General features: G+C 48.2%; 1 protein-coding gene across 1 annotated transcript; it reads right to left on the reverse strand.

The window, feature by feature from the left end:
- Positions 1-9,676: 9,676 nt before the first annotated feature.
- On the reverse strand, positions 9,677-11,980 carry LOC104525185 (protocadherin gamma-C5-like; the record flags this gene model as incomplete). The annotated part of the gene is made up of 1 exon (XM_029085033.1): positions 9,677-11,980. A coding segment is annotated over one exon (2,304 nt), but the record flags the coding sequence as incomplete, so codon positions are not given.
- Positions 11,981-11,991: the final 11 nt, after the last annotated feature.

An 11,991-nucleotide genomic window follows, 5' to 3' on the forward strand; every position in this document is an offset into this window, starting at 1 on the left:
AAATACTGAACCTGCCAAGATTTGGCCTGTTAATAGACAAAAGAGTGAACTCTGCAAGCAGGAGTGCTCACAGGCACCACACACAAGACCGGGGACCAGTTCTGTGGTCTCCTGGCTGTGGAAGAAGAGTTGGGGCAGGACCAGGGCACACTGATACAAAACTTTCAGCTTCCAGTCTCAGAATCATCTCAGTTCCACAGGAAAAGGGGAAAGGAGAGCAGTTATCCAGAGACAACTCCTGCTCCCAGTGTCAAAAAAACTCCTGCCTGTCCCAGCACCCTGAATCCACTCCAAAATTGCACCATGGGGCTGCAGGGCAAAGCCAGGCTCTGAGCCACCTTGTAATGCTTTAAAACAGCATTTTCTCTGAAGTGTTTGGTAGGAAACCACAGTCATAAAATAGATTCATTCAGGTTGGAAAACATACACAGTAACCTCTAGTTGGGGTATTCACAGAGGAAGGTGGACTCACAGTTTAAGTCCTTTCTTGTCTTGATGGTACTCAAGGAAGTTCACTCTCCAAAGAGGATCCCTGCCCCTGCTTATGAACCAGAAGGGAAGATGGGAGAGGTGAAGGGCACCTGCTCAACATTTTCTTGTCAACACTTTCTCGCTGTGGACCAAGAAAAGCAAACTTTGTTGAGCCAGAGCCAAGAGGGCACACAGTCCAGAGAGGGGTACTCACTTACAATCATAGAATCATAGAATTATTTTGTTTGGAAAACACCTTGAAGATCATCACGTCCAACCATAAACCTAACACTTCCAGGTCCAGCAGTAAACCACATCCCTAAGCACCACATCTACAGGTCTTTTAAATACCTCCAGGGATGATGACTCCACCACTGCCCTGGACAACCCCTTCCAATGCCTCAGAAACCTTTCAGCAAAGAAATTCTTCCTCACATCCAATCTCAACTGCCCTTGGCACAACTTGAGGCCATTTCCTCTTGTCCTGTCACTTGTTCCTTGGTTGAACACACCCACGCCCACCTCTCTCCACCCTCCTTTCAGGGAGTTGGAGAGAGCCAGGAGGTCTCCCCTCAGCCTCCTTTTCTCAAGGCTCAACAACTCCAGTTCCCTCAGCCGTGAACTCATCACACTTGTGCTCCAGACCCTTCCCCAGCTTTGTTGCCCTTCTTTGGACATAATCCAGCACCTCAAAGCTGTGAGCCTCTGAGTGGTCTTCAACCTTTCCTGTTTCAAGACCCACCATAGCATCACCAAACTTGGCAGATGCAACTGTTTGGCCCTTGCTGGTCTTCTGTGGTTCCCTCTGAGTGTTTGCTGAGCAAAAAACACACAAACAGGCTGGGGGCTGGCGTGGGCTGCATCATCAGGCATGAACAACCACCTCAAACACTCCCCTAAAAGGAAAATTCTCTCCCAAATTCCCCAGGATCTGGCACAAGCTGGTGATTGGAGCTCCATAGCCCTAGAGGTTTTGGGTAGTGGGAAAACTTTCCCTTCAGAGCAGAGTCCCTTTACAAGCACAACTTCTCCTTCACTCAGAGGTCCACAGACTACATTTAAGTGCAGCAGCTCTCAATCTTAGGAGAGTGCTGTGTCACTTAGATTATAGCTGTTCCTGCAAAGTGATGACCTCAAAGGGATCTCCAGAGGATGGTATGCTCCACTCAGACCTTCCTGAGGCCCTGAGGTGGCAGCTGAGAGCAGCTTCACGTTCCACAAGCTGCAGGAGCTGTAGAGGAATGGCTCAATACTCAAGCATCTGAACAGGCAGACGAATGCAAACCAGCCAGAAGAAGCAACAATTTTAGCCCAAAGACTGTTGCATCTCTTTTGATTCACCTGCAAAACATGTGGAACCTCACCTGGCAAAGCGAGTGCCACTGCTGGCTTCAAACCTTCACCGCATTTGAGATGGAAACCTGAGGATTACAATTATTTCCTAAACTTCTGAGGGTGGCAGTTATTTCTGCTGCTTCTCTTGCCTCTGTCAATTAGAAAAACTGAGGACAGGAAGCCTGTGCAGAAGGCCAGCAGTTGCTTCCAGGGCTCCTGGCCTTCCCTGAACCACAGTGACATTAGCTGCAGTGCATGTCCCATTAGCTGCACGTTCTCCAGGTGACACTGTCCTGGTGACTGTCTCCTTTTCTCTTTTTCAGCCTCTTTCCCCCACCCTGCCCATCCACTTGTTCAATTACCCTCGGCTTCTGAAAGCTGTTGAATGGTTTAAACCAGATCCGACAGCCAGGTAGAAGTTCCCGACATACTACTCTTCTACGACTTGCATGGAAATCAATAGAGAAAAAGACCCTCATGGTGTCTCCTGCTAGGGAAAGGCTCAGTTTCCAGCCATGCTTGGCCCACTAACTTGCCTGTCACTGTCCATCATCACACAGGTGACTGGAAACTGCAAAATCTGCTGGTTGGGAGCTGGTCCCAGCCCGGGATGCTGTGTGGGATGACAACAGTGCTGGAAATGGGCTGAGAAAGCAGGAGGTTGGAGATACAGTGGGGAACAGAGAAGAGGACCACAGGGAGACCCTCACTGCATGGTGCACAGCAGGGCAGCAAGAGCAGATATTGTGGTGGGAAACACCAGGGAACTTGACAGGCTGGAGGAATGGGCCCATGTCAACCTCATGAGGTTCAACAAGGCCAAGTACAAGGTCCTGCACCTGGGGCCAGACAATCCCCAGTATTAGTGCAGGCTGGGGGATGAATTGATGGAGAGCAGCCCTGCCAAGAAGGACGTGGGGGTCCTGGTGGGTGACAGATCATACACAAGCTGGCACTGTGCGCTTGCTGCCCAGAAATCCAATCACATCCTGGGCTGCATCACAAGCAGCATGTGCAGCAAGTCAAGGGAGGGGATTCTCACCCTCTGCTCCACCTTCATGAGACCCCACCCCAGAGCGCTGCATCCAGCTCCGGGCTCCCCAGCACAGGAAAGACATGGACGTCTGAGAGAAGATTCAGAGAAGACCATGGAAATGGCCCAAGGGCTGGAACAGCTCTGCTGTGGAGAGGGGCTGAAAGAGTTTGGTCTGTTCAGCCCAAAGAAGACTCCAGGGAGACCTTATTGCGGCCTTTTAATACTTAAAGGGGGCCTATAAGAGAGATGGAAAGAGCCTTTTTACCAGGACCTGTCATGCCTGGTTTATACCTGTGCATATGCCTTATAGCACAGGCTACTGCGTCCACTCTAACATTAAACAAACGTGCAACATAAATTCCTAGGGGGTTACAACACCCACAGACACCCCTGTGGCTGCTGAGTTAGCAAGTATTTTTTTTTAGGAAGGACGTGGTAAAGTCTGCATCTGTGGCCAGTTGTCTTTCTGCTGTGTATCCACTCCCGTGCTGTGTAAGCCCATGAACATTGGCATCTCCCTGTCTCTGTCCCCTGGCCCCAGCTGCTGCATGCTCTGTCATGTCCCACACAAACATACACATGGGGTCCCCTGGGTGGAAGCGTGTCATGGAATAATAGAATTGTTTCAGTTGGAAAAGACCTTTAAGATCATCAAGTCCAACCAAAAACCTAATGCTGCCAGGTCCACCACTAAACATGGGGAGATTTAGGATTGGAGAAAATAAATGGAGGGAGGGATGTGAAATGGCACTCCGTATCTTCTGTGCATGCTTTGCTCCTCCTGCCCCTGGAGTGAGCAGGGATTCCCACACTGCTCCCCACCTCCTTGTGAATCTCCCCCCATGGTCTCTGAAGTGCCTCCTGCCTGCGATCTCCCTCTAGCCTGCCCACACAGCCCAAGATTGACCCCACTCCTCCCACGAGCTGCCTAGGATACGCCAGCTCTTCCCAGCCCGGGATAACTCACCCTGTGCCCACCTGTGAGCAAAACAAAGCCCTCTCCACTCCTCCAGGAAGGAAATCCTGGCTGGAGCCCTGTGTTTTCCTGAATAAACCATCACACGAGATCAAAACAAAGAGCTACCGGAGTCAGGCAAAAGCCACCAATGTGCAAGGCACAAGCCTGGTCTCTATTTCTTTGGCAACTAGTGAAAAAGCAACAAGATACTAGTCCCTGTATTCTCCTCCCATATGCCACCTCCCCAGGGAAACCCCATGCTGATGATCCCACAGGGATGTCCTGCAATGCTGCTGGACTGTTCTACTTCAGATTGGACAATTCCTCGCGGTAATCTCCCCTACAGCCACTGATCTGATTTGTCTGGGAACAGCATCTGCTGCTCGGTATCATTCTGTATTCATTTACATTTGCCCGGAGACAGCATGGGTGCTTTTTTTTTTTTTTTTAAGAAAACAAAATGTAAACATCATTAAATGAATTAATCTGTACTCCTGTTTCTCCCAAACAAGATTAACTGAGAATAGCTCTACTCAGCTCTGACTCCCTATCACATTTGCAAAGGATACTGTCTGAGCTCTTATTTCCTGAGCACGTGCACCAGAGCTCTCCTGTGTTTCAGAACAAAGAACAAATTCTCTTTGTTGTCTCCTAACAGAGTTCTGAATGTCATGATACACAAGATTGAGAGCCAGTCCCTGCCTTATTGAGCTTACCCTGAATTTTGCCTGATTCCAGGTGCTTGGAGACATGTGGGATTTGTTTTGGTGGGGAGAGCTACACTGAGAAAAGACAAGATTGTTCCCTTCTCCAACTCTCATGAAGACAGCAAAAGAGAAATCACAACATGAGTTTAAGCCTCCTTTCTGGCTTAGGGTCTGTGCCAGATCCATTCAAACCGCTGGCCTAAGCTGCCTTGTCTTTATTGCTATTTAATTTAAGTCAGACAAATTGAGTACTTTTTTTTTTTCTTTTCAGCTAAGAGGTGGCCTGTGCTCCCCAAGCTCCAAGCAGAGCCTTGCAGTTCCAAGAGCTCATGGTGCTAGAGAGGATCTCCTGTCAGCAGGAGACACATTTGTACGGGAACTAACATGGGAGAGAGTAACAGCAGGCAGGGCTCAGGGAGCTGCCCTTGCACCCTCTTTAATACCTGTACTACCAACCAGTGCCCAGGGAATTCACACACCAGACACTAAAATGCTGGGAAGAGTATGGGAAGAACACACCAGCGAGCAGTCTGCTCTTCAGGATTTGCCTATTTGATCACCAGAGAGATGTCAGGGCTGGGCACATAACATACAACTTAATTATTTCCATCCTTTAGTATTGTAACACAGGTTTATAAAAAAACATATGCCTTGATTTAACTTAAAACAGGATAAAAGAAAGAGGAAAAAAATCAGCAAGAGCTCTGTCATTGAAAATGTAGAATCTGCACATAGGCAGACAGGGAAAACCAGCTGAATTTAAAACCCACTGAGTTATTGCAGTAGCAGCCTTCAGGCAAAGCCCTCTCCAAACCTGGAGGCCAGCCTGGGCAGCCTGGGCTATGGGACCCCATCACGGGGGTGAGATACGGACACAAGTCACTAGTGGCTGTTTCAGGGACTACCATGGGCACCCAGGTCACAGATTATCAGGGGTAACATCGCAGCTCATGCACCACAACCAAGATGTCAAGCTCATTCAGCTCCCCATGAACAGGGTCTGAGGCTGCCTTTCCTCCTGCCCTCTCTTCCCACTCCACATGCTGCTGCTCCCACTCAGGCACTAGGAAGGGGCTGGAGCTTGTCAAGAGCTTCAGGCAGAGGCTGAGGGCTGGGGTGAGGGTCACTGTCCCATGACCCAAGAAAAGGTCCCTGTCACTGAGTTAAGTAGGTCTGGACCACATCAGCCCTGTGCCTTGAAGAGCTCCAGCATGATGCTAGAAGAGGGAGCAGTAGAGTTTGCTCTGATGGGGCTCATTTACTCACTTCTCATAACAAAACTATCACAGCAGCTCTGACACACTTTTGTTTTAACAGCACTTTGTTAATTCTCATTTGAACTAGAGCATAAATGGTTAGAACGATTCTTCTTGATTAAAATGTTGTCAGTGATAGGCAATTCATCAGACCTCTGAGAAAACTGCTCCAGCAATAGCCTTGTTTTCAAGTCTATAGATGGTTTCTAGTAGGAATGCTTTCTAGTTTAGCTTTGTCAGCTAGGAGAGCCTAGTAACAGAGTTTAATCACTGCAACAAGTTGGCTATAGCAGTGTCTTAATTTCCTGTTACACTACATTATCAAGCCAGACACAACCAGCTGCTGCAGATATTTAACTGCAAGCTCCAACAGCAAAATTCAGGACCAGATACTCCCTGTGGTACCATTTAAACCTCCATAAGAGCTGCCACCAGGAAAAAAAAGAGCAAAGAGCTCCTCTCTTTTCCACAGAGCTATGGTGCCCGACCCAGCAAGCCAAGGAAGCACAGCATCCAAATTTACTCCTGATTGCTCCAAGGATATAATCCTTGGGTGTGTCCCAGAAGATATAATCTCTTCACATATAAATTATCCTGGAGCCAGTCTTCTTATATAAAATAACCTCTGGTTGGGGTATTCACAGAGGAAGGTGGACTCACAGTTTAAGTCCTTTCTTGCCTTGATGGTACTTAAGGAAGTTCACTCTCCAAAGAGGATCCCTGCCCCTACTTATGAACCAGGAGGGAAGATGGGAGAGGTGAAGGGCACCTGCTCAACATTTTCTCGTCAACACTTTCACTGTGGACCAAGAAAAGCAAAGTTTGTTGGGTCAGAGCCAAGAGGGCACACAGTCCAGAGAGGGGTACTCGCTTGAGAGGCAGGTTTCTGCTCTGCTGCCAGGGCTTCTTATCTTTTTTACATCATACACAAACTGTCAAAAACTCAGACATGGTTTTGATAGCAAGAGCAGACCTTAGGAGACATCCTTCTTGTGAGTCTCCTCCCTCACCCATTAGGTTTATTTCTTGTTCCTTAGCCTCCCTCTGCCCAGTTGCCCAACTGTAACGGGAAGTGTGCAGAGATCTCACCCGGGTGAACCAATGAACCACCCCATGTCGGTGTTGGCACTTCCCAAGGAATGCAAGAAAAGTTCCAGACTCTCCAACAAATGGAGCTGGATCCAAGGACACCAACCCTGATTCAGCCAGACTAGTCTCCAGGAGAAAGCACATACAGCGACTTTTCCTGAAAGACCTGCCTCTGCTGAGTTAGATGTGGCTGGGACAAGTTTCTCTAGAGGGACCTTTGGGGACCTGGGGCTCATCCACTCAACTTCTGCCTGCCACAAGGGCTTACACAGTAGTTTGGCATGAGGTGCTCAAGCCAGAGCAGGCAGTACACTTCAGCAGCACAGAGCTTGAGGCTCCATGGCTGGTGAAGGGACTCACACAGTGATTTCCAGTGGCCTCCGTGCAGGGGGAGGAATCAAGATTTTTGGACTCAGAATCTAGTCTAAATGCTCAAAATCTGCTTTAGAGAAGAAGCCTTTCCCCATGAAGCATGTTTTCCAGTCCTTTAACCATCTCACAGCTTCACCTGGAGTTCCCTCCAGTTCCTGACTGTACTCCTTGAGCTGTAGACACCAAAATCAGCCCCACCATTGTGAACAACAGCTGTCATCCCACCACCAAACAGAGCTGACAGAGAAGCAGCCCTATTTCTAACCCTCTGGCTGGGCAATTCTATCAATGACAGGGAACAGCTGTTCTCAGAGCTGACAGATGAGGACTTCCCAGCACTGAAAGCAGCACACAAAGGAAAGAAACCTTCATCGGACACATACACAGAGAAGGCACTTACCCACTCGTTCCAGGTCTCTGGGTCTGAGAGAAGCGCCAGTCTGTATTAGGTTGAACTTGCTGCAGAGAAAATAGGAGAGTTTTAATACACACATTCTTGCCTTTGAAAATGAAAGCGAACTGATCCTGGATTATTTCTGGAATATCAGCATGTTCCTTTGAAAGAAAGCAAATCAATTAGAACAAGAAGAAAGCTCCCCCTCCCCCTTTCTGGAGTATTTCTGAACCAGCATGAATACTAAAAAGCATGGCAAAAACTCTTCAGTGAATAATCTTCCAAAGCAGCTCAGGAAACCAGGCTGTGAAAGAAATGAAGCATGAAATAAAATGATAAGAGCATCAATTCACCAGGAGCACTGGTACCAAAGTAATGAGCTTAGAGGAGTGAGGGGGTAGGGGTGGCAGAGTTAATTGATACTGAGAAAGATGCTTTTAATGCCAGAAGGTAAATTGATAACAGACCTGCCTAATCTGTCTTTCTCCTGTCCTTAAAAAAGCCTGCCTAAGATCTTGATTTCACACACTCTGAGTTACTTTTCCTAGATGCTGTGGCCTCGGAGCACTACAATATTTTTCTGTTCACAGAGGAAAAAAAAAGAACTTCCGACAGGAAAAGAAAAAAAGCATTATTTGTTTAGAAGACACAATAAACTTTGGACACAGTAGCACACTTTGTAACTTCATTAATAAACCCCCATATTGCTTTCTGCCCTGTTGTTTTACCACCAGACAATGGACATTTTGTAAATAAGGAAGGACATGAAGCCAACTTGCATATTCCTGTTTGAATCATGCCTTTGTGAAAAGCACTAAATAGCAGAACTGTTTTCTGTCTAGAAGACACCTACTTCCGAAAATCATAATCTTCTTAATGAACTCCAAAATGATAACATGCTACCTGGAACAGGCAACATTTCTCTCAGTCACCTTAGGAATGAGCAGCTCATAGTCCCTACAGTGGAACATAAATTTTATAGGATTATTCTGCTTGTACATGCAATTACTAAAGAAAAGTGAAGACGGGTACAGCTGACCTAGATTTTTATTTAGTAGATGTGATTTCACTAATTTCTCCACAGCTTTGAAGATTCTCATGAAAGAATATATTAGAATAAATTACTCCCGTAAAATAGAGGCCCCACTGGTACCAATACCACATGCAAATTAAGCTGTTTAAGTACTTGCCCTCCAGATTTCAGATACACATTTTTGCACATGCTGACACATAGCCCTGCACCAGATAAGCCCTTCCCAACCTGTATTTTGAATTCCTATTGTAATTACCACTTTCAAATTTAGGACAGGCATTTATGACACAAAATAACTTTATTTTTTATACCCTAAAGTTATAAAAGCTACAGCTGAAGACAGTCACCTACACCCATATTTAGAAATCTGAATACAAGTGGCTCAAGTTTTCAAAGCTCCCCACTGCCTAGGTCTCTGCAAGCCCAAGGGCACGTAAGGTCACCGGGATCTTTGTGAAAATGTCACTATGTTCAGTACTGAATATCAAATTCAGCCCCTCACTCAAAATGTCCAAGCTGGAAAATGCTTCCTTGCCGGGGCACCATCAGTAATTGATAACACTTGGGAGTTAAGAAATGACAAATTTCTACAATGCACTTCTAAACCAGAGCAAAAGCAACACCAACAAACTTTGCTTTCCGATAATCTCCTCCCATGTCACAGTTCGTATGCCATGCAGAATAAAGGGGTTAAACGGAATCAAGAAGCTAAACACCCAAACCCACACTCCTGACTGTGCTAGGAATCACTTTAAAAAGAAAAGAGTACAAACGGGGCCAAAGGAAAACTCACCACTACTACAAACACAGTGTCTTTGATTTTACAGTGCAGCCCAGCCCCTTCCCCCACCTCCATCAAGTCAAGCCAAAGCTTTCACCTGCCACCTCCCAGGAGGTGACAGTGACACATGTTCCCTGAAGCCACCTCCTTAGGTGGAAGGACAGACAGAGAACAGCCAGTTGGCCTGGATATTACGGACCGTTGCGCTTAGCAGACAGGACAGTACGAAACACCCAACTCTTACCCCATCGCAGGGACTTGCTAAGGTGCTGGTCACCTGCTCATAGGCTGCCACGGTCTCCGCAGTGCTAGAGTGGCTGAAAGGTTTTACAAAGAGGAAATCACTCTGGTCAGACATGGGCGAGAAACAAGAGGTGTAATTCTGTGCCTGGGAGGTCAGGCCTGCTCCTCCCACATCCAGGTACTTGATGAAGCCATCTGGCTTCATCTGCCCATGGAAATGGGAGGTGGGCTTGCGGCCAGACCCCCGGCAGCAATCCGCAAAAGTCCAGCTGGCAGCGCCAGCTTTGAGACACCGGGCAGCCATCACAGCAAACATCACACAGGACACAAGGGAAATGGACACCAAGGAGATGATAAGGTAAAGTGTCAGGTTGGTATCCTCGGGAGAAGATTTGGGGAGGTCCAAGGACTTGGCAAAGTCCTGCACACTGTTTTCCTCTGGAGAAATTACTATTATCACAGAGGCCGAGAGGGATGGTGTACCATTGTCCCTCACTTCGACAACCAGCCTATGGGCATCTTCTGACTCCCTGAGAGCCTGTGCAACCCTTATCTCTCCAGAGCGGCGTTCCACTTGGAAAGACAAAGCCTCAGTGGTCTCCTGCAGCTGGTAGGACAGCCAGGCATTATGGCCACTATCAGCATCAACGGCCACAATTTTGGTGACCAGATAGCCAGGTTCTGCCAAGGTCGGTATAGTTTGGTGGAAGGCAGAGCCCTTCGGGACAGATGGGTAGACAATGGTGGGGGCATTGTCATTCTCATCGAGGACAAACACATGGACCACAGCAGTACTACTCAGCATAGGAGACCCAGCATCCTTCACCTCCACAGGCACCTGGAACACCTTATCCTGCTCGTAGTCCAGAGCTCTCATGGTGTAGATGGTGCCGTTGTCCTGGTCTATTCGGAAGTAGGTTGAGATGGGTACATCCTGCATCCCGCTGTCCAGGATGGAGTAAGATAGCTTGGCATTGCTACCTTCATCAGGATCAGATGCTGACACTGAAAAGACAGAAGTTCCAGGAAGGGAGTTTTCCTGAACGTGAGCTGTATCAAAAGGGCTGGAGAAATTCGGTGCATTGTCATTCACATCAGCAATTCGGAGGTAAAAGGTTTTTTGCGTGGCCCTCTGTGGAGACCCTGAATCCACAGCCCTCACCGTGATGTTGTATCCACTGGCCTTCTCCCGATCAAGGGGGCCATTTGTGACCAGTGAGAAATGCTCTTTAAAAGATGACACCAGTTTAAATGGCAGCTCTTTCGCTATCTGCAGATGGACCTGCCCATTGTCACCAGAATCGCTGTCCTTCACACCAATGAGGGCAATTACAGTTCCAGGGGTTGCGTCCTCCTGCACTGGGCTGGAGAGAGAGGTCAGCACAATCTCTGGGCTGTTATCATTGATATCAATTAATTCCACTCGCAGGTGACAATGTCCTTCCATGGCTGGGGATCCCTTGTCCCTGGCTCGAACCGCAATCTCATAAGCACTGGATTCCTCATAATCCAGTGGGGCTTTGGTTCTGATCTCCCCTGTCCGGGGGTCTAAGGAGAACAGTTTGGTGAATTTACCAGGCACATTATTGCTAACTTTGAAAGAATATTCCACATCCCCGTTGGGACCTTCATCCAGGTCGGTGACATTCAACTTGGTGACCAAAGTGCCCACTGGCACATTTTCCTCCAGATGTACCTTGGATATGGGTGGATCACAGACAGGAGGGTTGTCATTTGCATCCAGGACATGGATGGTGACCTTGGCAGTGCCATATTTCACTGGATTCCCTCCATCCAGGGCTGTCAGTGTTAAGTGATGAACAGCCACTTTCTCTCTATCCAGTGCTTTTTCAAGTACAATCTCGGGCATTTTAACACCATCTCCTCTCACGTTGATACTCAGGGCAAAATGCTCACTGGGGCTGAGCTCATATGTGGAGATGGAGTTGGAGCCCATATCCGGGTCTTCTGCTACCTCCAGGGGTAGCCGAGTCCCAGGGTTGGCTACCTCAGTGATCTCCAAAACTACCTCCGGCTTAGGGAACTGGGGCGCGTTGTCATTGACATCAAGGACATCCACCTCAACGCGATGGAGTTGGAGGGGATTCTCCATGACGAGTTGGAGGTGCAGGGAGCATGTGGGGCTCTGCCCACACAGTGCCTCCCGGTCCAGCCTGCGGTCCAGGAGCAGCACGCCTGCCGCCAGGTCCACCTGGAAGTGCCGTTGGCCACCCTCACTCACCAGGCGCAGGTTGCGGGTGGCCAAGCTCCGCAACTCCACTCCCAGGTCCTTGGCCAGGTCACCCACCGAAGAGC

Source organism: Antrostomus carolinensis, unplaced genomic scaffold, assembly GCF_000700745.2.
Source record: "Antrostomus carolinensis isolate BGI_N321 unplaced genomic scaffold, ASM70074v2 scaffold38485, whole genome shotgun sequence".
Classification (NCBI taxonomy): domain Eukaryota; kingdom Metazoa; phylum Chordata; class Aves; order Caprimulgiformes; family Caprimulgidae; genus Antrostomus; species Antrostomus carolinensis.